The 20497-nt window shown below is 38.2% G+C and overlaps 3 protein-coding genes across 3 annotated transcripts in view; all 3 read right to left on the bottom strand.

Annotated features, from left to right (window-relative positions):
- The window catches only part of LOC120343859 (torsin-1A-like), a 43336-nt gene extending 42242 nt beyond the window's left edge, over positions 1 to 1094 (bottom strand). The window contains exon 1 of the mRNA XM_078113232.1: positions 856 to 1094. The gene's annotated coding sequence lies outside the window, so the exon portion shown is untranslated. The remainder of the gene's footprint in view (positions 1 to 855) is intronic.
- A 1657-nt stretch (positions 1095 to 2751) lies between these two features.
- LOC120345022 (torsin-1A-like) lies at positions 2752 to 10997 on the bottom strand. The gene is made up of 7 exons (XM_039414391.2): positions 10599 to 10997; positions 9109 to 9234; positions 7858 to 7997; positions 6601 to 6776; positions 5517 to 5672; positions 4359 to 4601; positions 2752 to 3403 (listed from the first exon to the last, which is right to left on the bottom strand). Exons 1-6 carry the CDS (start codon positions 10921 to 10923, stop codon positions 4382 to 4384), a joined length of 1143 nt encoding a protein of 380 aa, XP_039270325.2. The 5' UTR covers positions 10924 to 10997; the 3' UTR covers positions 2752 to 3403; positions 4359 to 4381.
- Positions 10998 to 12649: 1652 nt separating this feature from the next.
- Positions 12650 to 20269, bottom strand: LOC120345057 (torsin-1A-like). The gene is made up of 6 exons (XM_039414444.2): positions 19978 to 20269; positions 18054 to 18179; positions 17116 to 17255; positions 16294 to 16469; positions 15367 to 15522; positions 12650 to 13843 (listed from the first exon to the last, which is right to left on the bottom strand). The coding sequence occupies exons 1-6, from the start codon at positions 20204 to 20206 to the stop codon at positions 13621 to 13623; spliced, it is 1050 nt and encodes a 349-aa protein (XP_039270378.2). The 5' UTR covers positions 20207 to 20269; the 3' UTR covers positions 12650 to 13620.
- Between the last annotated feature and the right edge of the window lie 228 nt (positions 20270 to 20497).

Genomic DNA, 20497 nt, shown 5'->3' with positions numbered 1-20497 from the left:
AACTCTTCCGATCCCTAAGGAATTTTTTAGCTTTTGTTGTATTTGTGTTTCACTTATTGCTTGTCATTTTCTTTGCTTATTTTGCTCATAACTCAGAAATATATGCAATCAATCAATGCTCACATAATTCTATAATAAGATTCAAGCTGAGCTGGCAACATTAGGTCAAGCGACACCTACACAAATAACAAGAAACACCGCAATAACAACAACAGAGCTACGCCCAAATACATGGACACGTCTGACTCACAAATGTAGTAACACAAGCGATCCGAGTCACCACTATGATATAACACTAGGTACCGGTACGGCGCCGTTCACTTCACAAACAAATCTTAGCGAAGCGAGAATTACGTTCGCTCCTCAGCTGATATGGCTTCGTGGAGTCGCCACAAGGTGCTATTTTTTATCCTGATCACATCTTCTCACTCAAAAAACGGATCTTTGAAAGTTCACAGAAATTTTAGAAATAAATAAAAGTAATAGCCTTCTGAAAAAATTCCATCTTCAACCACTGAAAATTTCAAGCAATTGGTCCAGTAATTGAAGAGAAAAGCGACTTTTTAAAAACGTGTCAAAGAACAGCAAGAAGAACAACATAATATTGAAACGATCGTTATGTCCACTTACGTGTCCAATAAAGAACGCTGCATAGGTACAGCTCTCTCCGGCAAATTTAACACTAATTAGATCAGGGTGGTCCAACTTTGCGAAGTCCTACTTCGGCAGCCTACCAGTAGTGAGCTTTTTTGGGAAATGTGCTCAGTGTGACACAGATAAGCGGGAAAGATGATTTAATTTGAACTTACTATAATATATTTTGAAATTTAACCAAAAAATAAAATCTTTACCTACCATTCAATAAGTGAACATCGGTGATCTTTCGGTCAACAGCAAGCTACTCCCTGACCTTCTCGATAGTCCCGTGTAATGAATCGAAAGGTCGGATACAAAGTGTAAATGGGTATGTGATACTTGATTGACGGAAGATAATGCGGCAATGCAAACGGATGAATAAGCTACAGAATACTAATGTATGCTGCGGTATAGAATATCACGATTGGTTTCGGCTAGGCTATTGCTTGCCGCATATTTGAAGAGTTACCGGTACCAACTATAAGTCTATGGCTGTACGACCAACATGTTTGATTAAGAATAATGAATAAGTTTGATTAAGAAGATAAGCCTCAATCAGACATCCATCTATTGTAAAGCAAATACAGAAAACCCCTCCCTACTCCGACTTTTATCTTGATTTTAATAATTTTTTTCAAAAGACAGTGACTGACTCGATGACCTAGCGGTCGCTTCGTTACAGCCTCTTCACAATGCCTAATATTAATTTTGAATGTTATATACACTACCTTACATTGTTGACGGAATAGAATACTACTACTACTTGAACTAAGGCAACGCTAAATGCGAAGCGCAACCTTAAAAACGAACCAACCTGAGTCTGAGGTCCAAGAAAAACGTGGGCATGTGACGTCTATGTTGCGTCATAATGGACCTATCACTGACCCAAGAAAAAAACCTTCCAATACTAGCTTATGGCAAAATGGTTTACGATTTTTGAATATTGTAATTAAACTAAAGCTTCTCGAACGACATTATGACAATAAATTGCAACTTTTAGAAACACAACGCATAACGACAAATACCCCACAAACCACGAAAACTAGGCAATTTTACATACTCGTCTTGACGAAAGACGTTAGTGAGCGGCTACATAAATTGCCATTGTTACGTCTAGTAGAATTAGATTAGTCCGATTGATCAATTTTACAGGAAATCGAAATCGGTACTCCTGAAGTATGTGAACCAAGATGGCGGATACCGGAACGTAGTATGTGTATCTACAAGGGTCGGGAACCTCAAGCACTACAAGAATCCGCGGATATACACATGGGTTCAAATGTATGGTCACCTCTTGGTTCACATACTACGGGGGCGCCAGGAAACTACGTTCATCAAAACATGCATTCCCGTGGACAGGTGATCAGCCCAATTGTACTATCATATACATTCAAGCATTTCAATGTCCACAATTAGGGCGGCCAATTTAATTAATCCATAATTTCATTCCGATCTTAAATATTTTACTTCCATTACGAGTTCGGGGACCGTCTGTGTTAGCCAAATGAATATACCCCCCGACGGTAGGTTTCCCTCCTTCCACACGACTTGATGTAAAGTAGGCGAACAATATTAGTTACCTCCATACTACTCACTATACACATACTTCTGTATCGCCCATTCATGACCGCAAAACTAAATGACTGATATAAAACAATCATTTTGACAAATTATTTTTCCAGAAATTACTGCACAGCGGGAAAACTGCGCATGTTTACCATCGTGGCTTTGAGAAAAACAAATGGCGCTCGGGAAGAATTCGTACCAAGATGACGCACAACCTAAGCTGGTACGCATACTATGTTCAGGTTGTGCGCCATCTTGGTACGAATTCTTCGAAAGCACCAAATGAATGTTTCCGAATTTTTACTTTGCTAGTGCTACCGCAGTGATACTTTTCACATATAAATTTACTGTTGAGCAACGCTTCAATACTAAACATAAAACAATCAGTGGAATTGGCTTATGGGATAAGAAATCTTACATACGGTAAATAAAATTGATTAGTTTTTTCAATTGAATTTTAAACATTTTAAAACGAAACGTCGAGGGCCGATTATTTTAATTATCCTCGTATCATCCTCGTCATATTTGGCGCCCCTGTCATACATGATAGACCAGTAAACAAATATTTAATACAAAGCGCAGTAAGTAATGTTCTCAGTTCAATCATTCTCAATATAGCAATGCAACTACAGTGGGTAAATATGAAGCATGCTTATATAAGCCTAGGCTAGGCTATCAATTTGAACATTGTGCTTTTCCACCGCTTCAGAGATACCATGCGAAGTAGATAAACGAAATATGCCTCTTTACAATTCAAGCACTACAAAAAAGTTGATGTCAACAAGAAAAATAGATTAGATAGAATACAAATATCATAAATTTCAAAGTCATTAATTGCACGAGATAAAATATCTCAGCCATCATTATCATAAATAGCCAGTCTCATCGAAGTTTCAAACAACTTCGAACTCTTTTTACATAAAATATTGTTCCAACATTCTATGTTGCACTTCACTTGAAATATTGCAAATCCACTAAAAGGCACCAAAATTATGCTAAATTGAACGAGAATTTCAATTATCTCATAACTAAGGCTGGAACCAGGTTGAAGCTAACTATATGGAAAGCATTGCTGAAGAGTCCAACCCACAATAAAGTATGAAAAAGTTTTCTCTTCATTTGAAATTATACTATTGCATAGGATTGTTCAATACCATCAGGGTAAAGTTGAAGGAACTTGATTGGAGAACTTTACTTGATCCTGAAATATGAATAAAAATTAGATTCGTCTGTTCATGTCACGTATTGCACAAAAAATTCAAATATTTTATGATGTTATCAAGCGTTTTTTTTAATTAAGAGTCTTAAAGCACACAGGCACAAAAAGAGCTTTGTAGGAAAGCTAAACAATATGGCAAGCCATGGTTATTGAAACCACTATTTGACCAGTAAATGTTCACAGACACACGGACTTGGATGATGGATGAAGTAATAACTGGTTATCGGTTATGGACCAGCTTTTTAAAGTTATTTATGAGTCAAGAATCTTACAGCCAACCAGCATAAAAAAGATGAATAAAGGGCATAAGAAGGTGGCGAACCACAGTCTCTCGTCTGGATACGAGTGTATAAAAATTGTTCACCGGACTAGCTTTTTAAATGCATGGACTTGGGTGCTCCCGAAGTATGTGCACCAAAATGATGCACAACCTGAACATTGTATGTGTACCAGGTTAGGGTTGTCAGGTTGTGCGCCATCTTGGTGCACACACTTCTGGAGCGCCTGGACTTGTTTCATGAAGGCAGTCATGAAGGACCAGTGGCTGTAACGAACCAGCAATCCTCTCACACATAATTATTCTCTCCGGAATTTGAATGAAAATATCCACGCTGGGTAATCAGTAGTTAATTCGGCCTGTTTTGCTGTGTGTCAGTAGAAGCCCTCTATGGTTACCCATACTCTGAAGTAAAATTTCCAACGCCAGGATAAGACATGGTTGGGATTTGTGACACTTCATAAATACCAAGATATTATCCATTTACATGTCTAAAAATCTATGGAAAGTTAGTTTTCCCCAACAGTATTGACTTCAGCGTTTCAAGTTTATTGTTCCACAATATGTTATGACATGAATGTTGTATAGTTGCTCGTAACTCCCACTTCAGTACTATTTCATTAAAAATCGTGAGTTGAAAAATAACCATTACCCACTCACATATATTAGAATCTTCAAAGATATCACCCTTCTTTTATGATAGAGACTTTTTGAGCAACTTTTTTGCAACCAGATTTCGAGTATAAATTAACGCCCTTCGGAAACCATGACAACTCTTTTAATACTTCATTTATAAATTTTTCGTCCATCCTCAAATTTTGTCGCTTGATTTCGTCGATTACGCAATTTCGTACATGCGATCTTTCCAATGGCAGAAAAGGTACGAAATGATCAACTAAGTTTCTGAAAAAATGGAATTTTCATATTCATAATGGGAAAGGAAAGCTTAATTGGGTGGAATATGACTTCTCGTGTTGCTGAGAATCCGGGAAAAGTGTGGTTAGTTCCCTTCGTTAATAGTCCAGATCATGTATGTGAACAATTATCCAATAATTCAAGACAAATAAACTTGAATGCTAGTTCAAATGAATGGTTCTCAAACTCTTTTAACCCGTGCCCCCATTTCAGAATTTGTCTCAAGTCTCACGCCCCCCTCAAAAAAACTAGGTAACAATAAGCTACAAAGAAAATACATATATTTTTATTTTTAATAAGCTTCACGCCCTTTCAACAAAATTTTCTACGCCACCTCCCTCCCTTGTGAACCACTGGTTTGAACCAGAAAATCTTGATATTATATGACCACCCAGAGACGGTGAGAGTAGTTAAATACTCAAGCAGATTTAAAACTGAATCCACACAAAGGGGGCGTGTACATTTTTTTGAGAGGGCGTGGCGCTAATTATTCTTGCCTGCCTTATTTTGGATATTTACATTTCTTTATTGTTTAGAGATTGTGATTCCACCCATGTGGAACGTGTTTTTTGATTAAAACATACTTTTGTCTTTCTATCTGTTATTTGTAGCTTATTGTTTGCCGGTTATTTTTGAGGTGGGGAGCGAGACTTGACAAATTCTAAACGGGGGGGGGGGGGGTACGGTGTCTATTTCTATTTCAGTCAGATTGGATTTTTTATGCTTGATAACAAGAGTGATCGTTTTTTCTCCAGATCAATATCTTAGAAACAAAATGTTGTGAATTAAAGGTCGATAAGAAGAACGGAAACTGAAGAAATAGACAGTGTTGCCAGAAATTAACAAAAGGAAATAATACAAAATATCAACCCAGCCAGATAGTGAAAAGTAAAGGAATCTCACTTGTGAACCAACTTGCTTCGCTTCAAGCCACTCTGTGCGTTATAAGCAACAAGTTCTAATGGTTCCTGCATGTCGCGCAACCTTATATCTTCTCTTTTCTTCCCATTTTGCCAATGTTTGTAAACTGCTTCTGTTATTTTGTCTCCCCCTGTGTTACTGCATAGAAAAAAGAGAGCGATGCTGAACTTTATGGATGTTGAGATAAAATAAATAATAGCAGAAGCTTTTAGGTTTTCATTATCATCACGGGGAGAGAAAAATCGATAAGACGGCTTAATCATGTGGTGAACCGTACACTCTCGTCTGGTTACCAGACAATATCAGTCCATGTCGGGTATGGGATTAGTTAGACAGTTGTTGCTGATTAATCGCAGCATAGCAGTAGCTTATAGGGTAGGATTCAGATATTTATCCCCGGAGAGAGGATGAGACTACTTAATCCTATGACACACGGTGTCTCGTCCAGTTACCAGTCTATGTTAATCATGGAATCTGTTCGCAGTCAGACAGTTGTTTGTTTCATATGCATGGACATGGTGGAGAAAGTCGTAACCGACCAGCAGTTACGTGAACCACCCTATGCCGTGAGGAGTTCAGCAATCCTACTACATATAAATGTGTTTGCCCTTCCGTGGGTTACATAGAAATCTATTCCTATCATCATCAGTCCCTTGAATTAAAAAAAAATGGGGGCTCCCGAAGTATGCGAACCAAGATGGCGGACATCGGAACGTAACATGGGTAACAGATTAGGGTTAGGCCATAATTTATTTCGAATTTTCCTTATTTTAGTCCTATTATCAGTTCGAAGACTAGCCAAGAGCCTCCCGTAGTATTTATACCTAAAATTATGGCCTAACCCTAACCTAGTACACATATTAAATTCCTATGTCCGCCATCTTGGTTCGCATACTTCGGGAGCCCCAAAAAATGCTTTCGTGTAAATAATTGAATAAATGTCTCCATATATCGAAGGCCTAGTGCTATAATCTTGTACCTGTCAACAAGCATTTTAACTTTATTCAGAACAGTAAACACTTGGTTATGTTCTGTTTGTTTTTACTAGAATAACTTGATAAATTACCTCAAAAATATGAAAATTGTTTTCCTAAAATCCACCCCGTCTATATGGGTGCTATGTCCAAGGAAAGGCACCAACACATCAATCATTCCTTCTGGCATATGATCCATTTCATCAAATATAAATATCGAACGGGCACAGTTTGATACATTGTGATATATCCATCCATGGAGTTTATCCTGGAAGTTCAAAGGCAAGTTACAATTTAACAAAACTGTCAGATGCTTTTAATTATTCCAGTGTTTGGGGGAATTCCCTGCCAGGAGAATTTTTTTTATTTCAGAGGAGGGAATTTTGAATAAAAATAACATAATCTCTTTCCACGAAATATCAAGTATATTTATGAGCTTTCGTTAGATCATAGTCTAACTTCTTCAGATAAAGAAGATAGACTATGAAGAAGTTAGACTATGATCGAACGAAAGCTCATAAATATATATACTTAATATTTCGTGGAAAGAGATTATGTTATTTTTATTTATCTTCATAATACTATCTCAGTCACACATCCTTGTGGCAACAGCCACATACGGATCCGGAATAGAAAGTAAACAAGGAGAAAGGACCTGCAGTTCAATACACAATACCCTAGTACACCCCATATGAAGGAATTTTAATTTGTATTTTTGTGTAGTATTATGCATATTCTGCAATCATTTAGTGTTTTTGTTATGCACATGATGAACTATTGTAATTGTAACTAACTCCCGTATATTGCAGTGTAGCCTGTAAGCCGAGTTAGAATCTCTAAAAAAGTTGCCAAACTGAGGGGTCGGCTTATACGTGCATAACTCTGATCGCATTGAAAAATCGGATTATACATGTATAACTCTGACCGCACTAAAGGGTTTGACAGTGGTAGTGAGAATGAATTTCAAGGATTTTAAGACACTTCTTACCGTTATTAGTAAAAGTAAAACATAACAATATTGCAATTCAAGAGTCCTGCTGCACACCAACACAAATATATTTTTGTAACGTTTCGTCTGACCAAAATCAGACTTCCTCAGACAAGCAGTTTACAACTATGACAAGAAAAGAGCAATCATGCAGTTTAAATATGGCGATAAATAAATTTGTTTGAAATTAATTGTGACCAAACAATGAAAAAATAATTATTGATATTCAGAAACAGATTACGAATCAAAAACGCAACCTCTATCGTTATATTAGCCCATTGGCCCATCTCAAACCGCGCTGTGGCCCCCTTGGGAGACATGGCCCCTGGTTGGAAACTGCTGCTCTATGAAGATTATTTACCTTGTATTCTTCAACTCTATCTTTATTTTTGAAATGAATTTCAGAATTGAAAAGATGAACAAAATGACTTTTTTCTTTCTTGAAAAAAAGATTTTCCACTATAAATTTAGATACATAGTTCTTTCCTCCCCCTGTCCAACCTGAAATAAGTGGATCGGTATGAGTTTAACTTTTATCTTCAACAATTGACTCTGGCCAAAGGGGTTCCTACATAAGTTGTGAGTAAAAAAGGTCTAAACCCCTAACACATTAAATAGCAGAGCAACACATGGGTGATGAAAACCTGACCAGAAAACCTGAATACAAATTAATTACAAACACTAGAAAATAAACAAAACCTAGGATCAAAATGAGTGTATGATTGCTCATCTCAAAACACTTTTTATTACAAATTACAAATAAAAACCAGGACTGAGGAGACGAGAAAACTTCGCAGCAAAATTTTGCACTCGACTACAACCCCCCTCCCCCAAGCCTTCTGAAAAACGACTTCAGCTATGATTGAAACTCAATGCTTTTTAGCCTGTCATTATAACTATTGAAATTTCTGCGAAACAATGCTTCTGTGTTCAGTATCAATAAATACATTATACACCCGTGGTTGTCAAACTGTTTAAGCCGTGCCACGCTCCCTTTTTAAATTTTTTGCAAGTCTCGCGCCCTACCTCGAAAATAACTACCGGTAGATAACAATAAGCTATAAATTACAGATAGTAAATCAAAAGTAATATAACAGAAAATACAAATGACAAAAACACAACAGCTTTCTGCAAACTCTAAATAGTAAAACGAGGTAAATATCCAAAATAAGGCGGGCAAGATCAATTCTAACAAATATTTCTATTTTTAATCAGCTTCACTAATGGGGCGCAGAGAACCGATGTTCTAGACCAGACATAGGCAAAGTACAGGCCCGCAGGCCAAATCCGGCCGGCCCGTTGGGCGATTCAATCTGGCCAGGGTAATGCTGCCACAACCAAGCTGAAGCCAAATTATGATGTTTTAGCTGAGAAAAGCTCATAGAATTTGTTGAGATTGCGATCAAATTTAGTTTTGGCACGTGGCTTATTGTTTTCCACGGTTCCTTTTGTAACATTGTAAATATTGTTCATAAAATGTAACTTTCCACATCACACTTATATATCACGCCAGTCTAGGTGGACAAAATTTTTTTCCCCTGGTCCATAAACCCTGCCCACCCCCGTTTTAGACTCTGGCTAAACCAATGATAAAATCAACATATAAACTTACCATGAAACGAAAGAACAAGTGGCTTTGAAGGGTTTTGATTATTTACATGTCCAGATATTGAGTTCAATACAGTAGGAATAACCAGATGTTGACCGTGCAATCTACTGTTCAAATCTCTTTTCAAACCTAAAAATGAAGGTTTATAATTGAAGGTTTTGTAATGCATTCAGGAATTAGAGTGGTAATTATTGTAGAGAGTGAAAAGGATAAATACACCGGGCTTAACCCTAATCTAATTTGTGTCAGGGCTGAGGAAATGATTTGAAATGATCAAAATGGCTCCAGTTTAGTATATTCATATTTTTTCTATCAAGATAGATCGATAGTTTATTTTTAAAGCTCACTCATACACACAAATTAAAAATAAAGAATTCTGGGGTCTGGTATGGTTTAGTACCACATGCACTTCTAGTTGGCCTGGCTCAACAATTTTTGCATACGTCATTTCTAAACCCCAGCTGACCACGTCACCGAAAAGTTATGACATATCGACGTCTCAATGGCGTAATGTAATAAGACCCCCCCCCCCGAAGTATGCGGGTGGTCGTCCATAACGTGCAGATGATCACCCGAAATCGAGCAACCCTTTTCTCTCGTTTTTTCGTCGCAACGATCATGATATGCGAAAGATCCTCGACGTTAGCGAGTTTGTTATCGGCGGACACGAGCGATCGTAACTATGAAATTGAAAAATTAAGTATAATAAGTATAAGTTTATTTCGACTACATAATCAGCCTAACAATAAAATGATTGGTAAAAACAAGAGAGCTATGCTCAAATATATGGACACGTAGCGCCACCCAATGGCAATAATTTTGATGGCGTCATAGCGGAAAAAAAAGTAATAGCCTTCCAGAGAAAAATTTTATCTTTAACCACTGAAAATTTCAAAGCAATTGGTCCAGTATTCGAAGAGAAAGCGATTTTTTAATGATAATGACGAAAGAAAATAACAATAACAACAAAATTTTGAAACGATCGTTATGGCCACTAAACGTGTCCAATAAATAAATAAAAACTGATTATGAAATCAGGAGAGCAAACAAAACTTTAGATAAGGTTCAAAACGTACAGAATGTATACAAGATGGAAGGTTTTGCCAAGAAGAAGTGGTACGTGTTCACTCACCTAAAATAAGTGAAATATTTCACACACGCTCACACTCACCCACAACCATACAGAAGTTGAGAAGAACATGATAAATTACATAATAAATAAAAATTACTTGCCACACCGTATCAATAATTAAAAAATTTATAATGTTTGCCACTGCCGAATTGATTGATTTTATAAATGGGAGTGAACAGTAGAGATAAACTTTTATAAAAAATAATTGCCAAGTTGATTATAGTTGGATTATGGTATGACACTCATGTTTAATCAACCCATACCCCAGTTCTGCAGTTGGGCGAAACAGCAAAAAAAAAATGGAATTTGCATTGCTTATTAGTTCGAGACTCAAAATCCAAAAATTCCATGTGAAGCCCACCTGTGCTGTTTAATTTGATATATCCATCGCTGCAACATTCTGAAAACAGGCAACTTCTACGAACGAGACCGATTCCGGCGGTGACTCCTCCTATTATTAACATAGTCATCGATAACGGTTCAAGGCAGTGCGTAATTTGAAGAAGCTCAATCACCCCCAACAAAATGCATAATAAACGAGGAAAGCGCATTTTGCTGAATAAAAAACTAACACCCGTCTGACTATTTCTCCGAACTTTCGTCCTCCCTCTAATCAACAAGTGCAGTTTTAAGTATTCTATGGCGTCTGCAGCTGCCGCAAAACCATGGCGGTATTTCCATACCATGGCCGCTACGGCCAAACCTATGGCGACTGACTTTTTAGCTGCCACAAACCAATGTCGAGCTGCCGTTACCGCGCAGCAAATTGAAAACCAATGGCAGGTAAAATTTTGCTGCCGTAACCGCGGCAGGTGGGTCGTAAGGACAGGGCAGTCCCTTATGGTGACAAATATTGGGTAAGTTGGAACGTTTTTCTTATGGATACAGTCTTGATGGATTTGGGGTTAGGGTTTAAGTAGATATAATTCCGCATGATCAATTAGAATTTGGTACATTAGTTTGTGAATATACCGTTAATACTGATTACAGAATAGCGCTATAAAACCATGGCAAGAGCTGCCGCGGTTCGTTCGTGGCAGGAGCTGCCATGAAGTGGTAAGAACTGCGCCTCCTAATCAAAGTGGCTATAACACTTTGCCTCTAATGCCACTCACCGTTGTAATTGTAAACAAGAGGGTCAGAGGTCGCACCGCATGATTACGGCCGCACCGGACCGCACAAAATGAGTTTCACTTTTTCGGGAACAAGGGCCGCCGAAATGAATAATTGTAACGGAATCGATTAGATTTTGTTAGTTTTATTTTAGTTCAAGTTTACTCAAAGTTTTTATATTAGCAAAACAATATTTTGTTGATTCAGGCCCCAAAAGAACTACCGGTAACTCCTTTTGAAGGTCTCTTTTGACTTTATAAACATATAAATATGTTAATCCTATCCTAAAAATATCGCGGGGGAGCGGATAAAACGACCTAATCACATGGCAAACCAATGCCCCTTGTCCGGTTAAGGGCGTGTCAAACTTTCTTGCTGCTCGGGGCGAGTTTCTGGTTCCCAGGGCGAGTTTTGGATAATTTGATGCTCCTTATACCTAACTTTAAAACTAATTTGGGGGATAAACAAATTATAGATGTCATTATACATCAGAATAATTAAATTAGGAGTGAAATTCAATAAAAATGCAACAAAGTTATCCTTATAACGTGCTGCCCGGGGCGGCTGTCTCCATATCCCCTCTCTATACACACTCCTGTGTCCGGTTATGAGATTATTTAGCCAGTTATTTGTTTCAGATGGCAAACCCACACAGGGCAACCAAAGTTGCTATGTCAAGCGCATTTTTAACGCCACACCGCCGATCCAATATTTGTAAATTTTGTGATTGCAACCAAAATGTTTATTTTGTCAGTCATATTTATGCTCCCGGAAGAAAATCGATATACCAGACTTTAAATTGCCGCCAAAACCGGTACACATTTATTCAGTTGAAGCATTGAGATAGCTGGTGAGTCCTAGATGTTTGGATGTAAATAATGCCCCAATCGACAGCTTGGAAGTCGATTCAAACCACCAACCCCCTATTTACAAAATCCGAAGATTAATTCATTGGGGCGGCGGTGTGGCTCATCGTGCTAAGCGTTAGGAATACGCTCGCCACCGCACCTCTATTTACTCTGCGTGGGTTCGCAGATTCGAATCCTATGCGGGATGGTTATGTGCGGGGGGATTGCTGGACTCCTCGCCGCCGTTGGGTGGTTCACGTAACCGCTGGTCGGTTACGTCTTCCTCCACTATCAAGTCCATGCTTCGGAAAAACAAATACGTAACTAATCCCATACCCGACATGGAATGGTAACCGGCCGAGAGGCCGTGGTTCGCCATATGGTTAAGCCGTCAAGTCGGTATAAATCTCGGGATAAATATGTAAATCTTGTATAAAACAGATTGAACACGTTTCGCATGTAAAACTTTTATCATCATGCATAGAATACAGATAGAAGAAACTTGCACTTGCTATTTTTCATATAACAAGCACAAAAGAAATACAAATAAAAACACTGAAAAGAATGCACAAAAATAGTAAGAATATAACACATTCAGCCCATAAGTTGAAGGTTTCAATCCAGAACAAGGACTGACATAGCAAAAAAACACAAAAATAGTCGCACAACAGCAAGGCACTAATATAGCGAAAGTTACTCCCAAATTACCTTCACGAAACATATACAAGCTTAGGAAGGAAAAACAGTCCAGTAACAGCAGTAGGGCATACCAAAATGTGCATACTTAAATGTGTTAAAAGGCCGTCTTCGACTTTATTATTTTATTTATTATTCACGACTTTTGCTAGTATCCTGTTTGACTTTTTCTCATTACGATTTAATTTTCAGACTCACTCCCCCAGGGTGACGCTGCTCGATAACCTTCACTGGTTTATCGCGCCTTCCTTCACACTGAAAGTATTGTTTTATATGTGCTTCGTAGTTATTTTGGTCAATTGTGTTGGTATGTGATAAAATAAACTACTGACCGACTGACTGAAAAGCCAGACTGAATATTTTTGCAATATATGCTGTGAAATTAAATACAGCGAGAAGTTGACACCAGTCATAATTTGACTCGAACATTATTTAATTATTGTTACGCTCAGTTCTTGACAGCTTGTAACAAAGTAATAAAGTATTATTGTAAGTAACCACTGCATAAGTTATTGCAACTCTTTCGAAATGCACACGAACCTGAAACTTTCAAAAGATTTGGCCAAACACCGAAGCAAATTGCAGCCGTAACAATGAAGTCCCTTTTTAATCACTGTACAAGTTATTGCAGCCTCTTGGAGTATGCTTTATAGGGAAAAAAAAATTAAAAACTAAGAAGTTGACATTTTCCAAACATTTGGGCTAATTAATTTCTCATTTTTACTATCATAACCCATGTATAAGTCTGGTTTTATGAGTCACTTTCGTGCAACCAGATTTAGAATATAGTTTATCTTTTTCTGGCCACCAGTCTAATTCATCTAACACACTGTCCAATGCTTCATTTGAAACATTAAAAACACCAGCACGCTTGAATTCATCTTCCACGCACCGCCGAACATGTATTTTTTCCAGAGGTAGAAATGGAACAAAATGATCAATCAACTGCCTGTAAAATAAATTTGCAAAATAAGGCAGATAGATTTTTAGAAAAATTTGCTCGAAGCATGTCTCTAGCACTTGTACAGAAACAAAGCAGACTGATTTCCAAGCGAAGCAACAGGCCCCTACTACTGTACCAAGAGCTATTGCGACTAGAAAGATTGCAGCGTAAAATTTTGCGTAAGAGAGAGAGAGAGATTTATTGCCACAAAAACAACACTAATATAAAAAATAATAGATAAGAAAGAAAATATTTCATCAGTAATAAACAGTGATTAATTATTGTTTCGTGCGGATCGGTGTGCAAGACCGATTAAGGTCATTTGGGCTCCCGACCCTTGTGTATATGCTGTATATAAGCTTATCATGGCATAATATAGTACCATGGGTGAATGCAAATGGGATTGAATAAAATATAAACAAGATAAAGAAATGAGTGAATGAGTCGACAATTTAAAGTTAAGTGACTCAAGCACAAGCAGACCTATCATTAAGCAATTGCGACTTATTACATCATGCTAAGCTTTGACAACAATACCATGACAATAGAGTGTTGATGGGCTTTTCATCATTTTATGGTGGTTTACATGACATAACAGCTAGTTGTTGCAACTTCATGAATCCGGGGAAATTAACTTTCCAAAGCCCGACCAAATGAGAATCTGTACAATTAAGTCCTAGGCGCGGCGGTGTGGCTCAACGGGCTAAACGTTAGGAATACGCTCGCCACCGCACCTCTAATTACTCTGCATGGGTTCGCAGGTTCGAATCCCATGCAGGGATGGTTATGTGCGAGAGGATTGCTGGACTCCTCGCTGTCGTTGGGTGGTTCACGTAACCGCTGGTCGGTTAAGACTTCCTCGACCATCAAGTCCATGCTTCCGAAAACAGACAATATAACTAATCCCATACCCGACTTGGAATGGTAACCGGACGAGAGGCCGTGGTTCTCCATATGGATAAGCCGTCTTATCGGCTTTCCTCTCCCCCGGGATAAATATGTAAATCCTATCCTATTTTGGCTTTTCTTTGTTGTTAGAATTAAGCATATTTATCACGAGCATGTTATGCTTCAAATTAGTCAGCACACAAAAGCAGTGCTCCCACTTATTAAGTTTAGTGGTGTGGCTCATCGTGCTTGGCATTAGGAATACGCTCGCCACCGCATCTATGATTACTCTGCGTGGGTTCGCAGGTTCGAATCCCATGCGGGGATAGTTATGTGTGAGAGGACTGTTGGACTCCTCGCCGCCGTAGGGTGGTTCAACCGCTGGTAGGTTACGTCTTCTTCCACCAAGTCTATGCTACCGAAAATAAATAACTAACAATCCCATACCCGACATGGAATGGTAACCGGACGAGAGGCCGTGGTTATCCATATGGCTAAGCCGTCTTATCATTCCTCTCCCCCAGGATAAATATGTAAATCCTATAATGAGAGTCTGTGAAGAAAGTTTGACAGCAGATAGCCTGGAACTTTTCATGAAGAATTCAAGACTGAAATATATAATTTTAAAGCTAGCAACTTACTTTTGAATAATGTCACTCCCTTTTAATCCACTTAATAAATTATAAGCAGACATTTCAAGAGGTTTCTGTAAGTCTCGAAGTTTCAGGTCTTCTCTCAATTTACCACTATCCCACTGTCCCTTTGCTTTTTGTGTTAGCACGTCACCTCCTATATTGCTGGAAATAAAAAAATCACATTGATTACATTCAAACTGATTTACAGTCTTTTTTATACGACACTTATCAACGACTTTCACACAAAAAAGGCGCTGTACAAGCAGCCTCTAATATCTGATGTAAGAAACACTCGTTATTTGGTCTATCTGTTTTGACATTGAAGTGTTTAAGCTAGGAAGTGTAATGTGTAATCAGCTATCAATAAAAACACTTATCCCGCTTATTATGGGAATTTAACACGAGTGAATGTATGTGTAATTAGCGCTGTCAATGAAATTATATAGTATAACTGCTGAGAGATTGACAAAAGAAAATGCGTTGTAGAACACAAAAAATTACTTTTATCTTCGGTTAAGTGAACTTATATGGGACCATTATTCCCATACCTACATCAAATTTTGGCACATGTGAAAATAAATTTCAAAAACAATATAACGAGAATATCAGTCAGAGACTGAAAACTTATCGATCGAAAGTTAGGGGATCCCCCAAAACAGGGCTCTTACTGCATAGTGACACCTTGTGTCCCATCACTAGTTAATCATTAACTCGCTAATTATACGACATAATTCATCCAAAATCAATAGGCTTCTGGTCGGAGATATTATGAATGCACATGCAAAATTCGGAGCAGATTCAACCACGCCTTCGTGAGATACCGCGTGCATCTAATAGACAAACAGACAGACAAATACCTATCAACATACTTACCGATCTAAAGATCGATAAATAATAAACAGTACACAATTTTAACCTTCAGGCCACAATTACCTGATAAATATAAATATACTTTTTCTGAAATTAACACCATCAATTCGGAGGTTATGTCCCAGGAAAGGCACCAGCACATCAATCATTCCTTGGGGCATGTGATCCATTTCATCAAATATGAATACTGAACGCTCACAGTTGGATACATTGTGATATATCCATGAATGTAACTGGTCCTGTAAAAACAATTAATCATGTCTTTCTCTTCACTCCTAAAAAGACTGAAACAATACAAGTGCTAACAAGTACTACTATTTTAGAAAGAGTGGAATCATTCTGCATCGGCATTAACTAACCAATCTAAAACTCAGTGAGATGATGGTTGGGAGTTTGGACCTGGGAACAGCTTTTTGCAGTGTATCTTTCGTCAGAGAGAGATTTATTGCCACAAAAACAAAGTCAATTGCTTCGTGCGTGTCGGTGTGCAAGACCAACAAAGGTCATCTAGTATTGCGAACCTTGTGTATATGCTGTATATAGAATAATCGTGGAATAGTATAGTACAATAGATGAAAACAAATAAGACCAAGATGGTGGACACCAGAACATAGTATATGTACTAGGTTAGGCCATAATTTTATTCCAATTTTTCTTATTTCAGTTCTATCACGAGTTCAGGCACTAGCCAAGTGACTCCCGTAGTATTTGAACCTGAAATTATGGCCTAACCCTAACCTGGTACACATACTACGTTCCGGTGCCCGCTATATTGGTTCACATACTTCAGGAATACCAAAAAATCTATTAAAATATAAAGACTTGAAAACTCTTAAATTGAACCCCATTATTAACTCTTCTGACACCCAAAACAAATCCACCTACCTTATATTCTTCCACTCTGCTAGGATGTTTGAAATGTAAATCAGAATATAAGAAATGTGCAAAATCACTTTGTTCTCCTCTTTCATACAAATGTTTAACAATCATCTGAGACACAAAACTTTTTCCTCCTCCAGTCCAACCTTAAGTAAACGGCAATGTTAAAATATATAGACAGACAAAGCTCATGGGGAGTTCAGTGAGGCCCTAGAGTGCTGGGTGTGCTGAAAAGATTAGCGTTGAAGTGTGGTGAATAAAAAAAGTGTTCTCCTTTAATCAGAATACATCAGCGTGAAGTTTGACAAAAGGCATTACAATTGAAAATTACAACACTACAATTGAAAATGTATAAATCATTGAATTACACTTGTGGACGATTGTTGGAATTCACAGCAACACAGTGTTTCACATAACATCTTGCTGAAACACCTAGACAGATTATCAGGATAGACATTTTTATGCCCAATCTGGACTAGCACGCAGACAACAGATTGAAGTTTGAACTATGGCTAAGCAGTCTTCTCAGCTTTCTTGACGTGAGATATAAGAATCTTCATGCACTATGCAGCTGCCCCAGTAGTCAGTATTCCTTTTTCGTGTTACCCTTCACCCGAAATAGCCCTTGTTCGAATATTGTTATATTCTGTAGGTATTTTCAGCATGGCAAAAAAAAAACGGTATTCCTGAAGTATGTGAACCAAGACGGCAGACACCGGAACGTAGTATGCGTATCACGTTAGAGTTAGACCATAATTTCAGGTATATATACTACGGGAGTCACTTGGCCAGTCCCTGAACTCGTAATAGAACTAATATAAAAAAAATTGGATTAAAATTATGGCCTAACCAGGTACACATACTACGTTCCAGTGTGCGCCATCTTGGTTCACATACTCCGGGAATACCAAAAAAATGCTGACTTATGGTACTACTGAACTTACCATGGAATGAAAGAACCAATGGTTTCTTTGGATCTCTATCAGCAACATGACCTTTGACAGCATTTATTATAATCGGGATCACAAGGTGTTGACCATGAAGGTTTTCTTTTAAATCTCTTTCAAGACCTTAAAAAAAAGAAAAATTCAGGCAAAAGAATAGTATTGGATTCTTATATTTATCCAGTGAAGAGGAAAGACAATTTATCGCACCATGGAGAGAAAAGGATGGCCATGATCATAACCCTGTAATCCGCTGCTGCATTTCGTGTCAATCATTATTACCGATAGTTCCATACTTAGCAACAGGTAAGAAGAATTGTGGTAGTGTTTCTCGATTAAAATCATCTCCCTTCTGCCCTTGGCAGTGGTACTTCGCATAACAGCACTTTTGATTTGGATTCTCTAGTTCCTGTCATATTATTTTAAAATGGAACAGTACCTTGTAAACTTGCGCTAAAAAGAATATGGCATTTCTAAACACAGCAGCTGTCTATACATGAGTGATTCACTAGAATAAAACTTTTCGAGATTGTATATCATAGCACCTCACACAAAGCAACAAATGTAAGTTATATCGTAACTTCTTCACATGGTACTTTATGTTTTCAACCAGATAGATCTTAGAATCCAAGGAGTCAGGAGATAAACAATAAAAATCGAAATTTTGTCATGTTCTATGCTGTAAGATTAAGCCCGGTTTTGAATGCTATCCCTGTTCACCAGACTGGATTCCATGGTAGGTGCACGCCCGAGGGCGCTAGCGCTCCGCAAAAATGCACGCGAGCGAAATCAATTTTGCACGTCGAAAATTTGCAATTTCTCACCAATGTAAATCGGTTTAAATGGTTTTAAAATCAATAATCCAGTAATATAAAGATGCCAAAATATTATACCTCCACAATTGTCGACAAATACCAGCTTGCAAGATTTGGTCTGATCGAAATATTGCGAAGCAAAAAGACCATGGACCTTTCCCCAACCTTTGACCCGCGAAAAATTCCTCTCATTGTTACGTCCTTTTTTGCATCTTGCTGATTGGCCAATGTCACGAAGTAAACAAGGAAGTCGATGCTCGGGGAAAGGTCCATATCGTGTTGAATGATAGGAAATAGGAATCCCGTGAGAATAGTTATGGACGAAAAGATCGCCTCCGCACCAATGGCCAAGTACGGCTCTGATTCAGCGTATTTTTCATACAATAATTTTACACGAATGTACTGAACAGTACCGGTATCTAAAGTTGCTCAAACACTCCCAAAATTAGTGACAAAGTATGAAAATGCTGTTTGGGGTCAAAGGTCAAACGTCCATTTTGCTCTAATTTGACGTATTTTTTATCCATTAATTCTACGTAAAAACACTACCAAAATTAATGACAAAGTATGTCCATTTTGCTCTGGTTCAACGTATTTTTTATCCAATAATTTTACGCGGATGTACTGAACAGTACCGGTATCCAAAGTCGCACAAACACTCTCAAAATTAGCGACAAACTGTAGAAATAATGTTTGGGGTCAAAGGTCAAACGTCCATTTTTTCTCTGATTCAACGTATTTTTTATCCGATACCGGTAATTTTACGCGGATGTATTGAGAGGTATCTGATGTCAAAGTCAGTTGCACGCGAGCGCAGTTGTTTTGCACGTCGTGAGCTATAATTGCACGCCAGGAATTCTTATTTGCACGCGGGAATTTCTGATTGCACGCCCGATTTCTCGTTCAAAAAGGCCATGAAATCCAGACTGGCCTGTTCAGAACTGTTCTAAGTTCAAAAGTCCATGCTGAATACAGAAATAGATAACTGACTAACTCCATACCCGACATTGACTGGTAACTGGAGAGGCCATAGTTCACTATATGAATAAGCCGTCTTCCCTCTTCCCGGGAAAATATAAGTTAACCACCTGGATTTCAGCATTTCTTACCTTGCACATCCAATTTGATATATCTTTCATTGCAACATTCTAATAAGCCAGTTGAGCAAAACAGTTTCCCAGCTTTTGAAAACGCAGCCGCTCCAACCGCTACCGCAGCTGATATAGGATCGACACCTAAACAAGGATTTAATATAATCCCCAATATGAAAATCCTTATAGTACTCATGGTCCAGCCGAAATGCAAGGAATTTATGGGGAATCCCCGCTCGTGAAACATGCCCGCGTGACCATCAGGTGACCAGAGTTGAGATCGGCGTTGTCGCGCAATTTTTTCAGGATAAGATTTACATATTGATCCCGGAGCAGAGCAAATCCGATAAAACGGTTTAATCATATGGTGTACCATGCCTCCCATCCGATTACTAATCAATGTTGGTTATAGGTAGGGTTACCATATTTTTGTGACTTCAAATCGGGACGGCCCAAAAGACAACGATTTTGTACTTCACATTTTCCGATTTTACTACATAGGCCTGCATTCCTACATTTAAAGCTGTCCCGGCTGTCT

This window comes from Styela clava, chromosome 5, assembly GCF_964204865.1.
Source record: "Styela clava chromosome 5, kaStyClav1.hap1.2, whole genome shotgun sequence".
Lineage (NCBI taxonomy): Eukaryota > Metazoa > Chordata > Ascidiacea > Stolidobranchia > Styelidae > Styela > Styela clava.
This window is presented reverse-complemented; position numbering and strand designations above follow the sequence as displayed.

Bases quoted from the DNA above. Each gene is read 5' to 3' on its own strand.
- LOC120345022 (XM_039414391.2), bottom strand. From the start codon at position 10,923: ATGGTATGGAAATACCGCCATGGTTTTGCGGCAGCTGCAGACGCCATA. The intron at 9,235-10,598 runs GTGGGCTTCACA...CTTCATTTTTAG, and splicing joins TATCAAATTAAACAGCACAG to GTTTGAAAAGAGATTTGAAC. The intron at 6,777-7,857 runs GTAAATAATCTT...TTGAACTTCCAG, and splicing joins ATAGAGTTGAAGAATACAAG to GATAAACTCCATGGATGGAT.
- LOC120345057 (XM_039414444.2), bottom strand. From the start codon at position 20,206: ATGTTTCACGAGCGGGGATTCCCCATAAATTCCTTGCATTTCGGCTGG. The intron at 17,256-18,053 runs GTAAGTTCAGTA...CGTTTACTTAAG, and splicing joins ATTGGTTCTTTCATTCCATG to GTTGGACTGGAGGAGGAAAA. The intron at 15,523-16,293 runs GTAATTGTGGCC...TTTTATTTCCAG, and splicing joins AGTATATTTATATTTATCAG to CAATATAGGAGGTGACGTGC.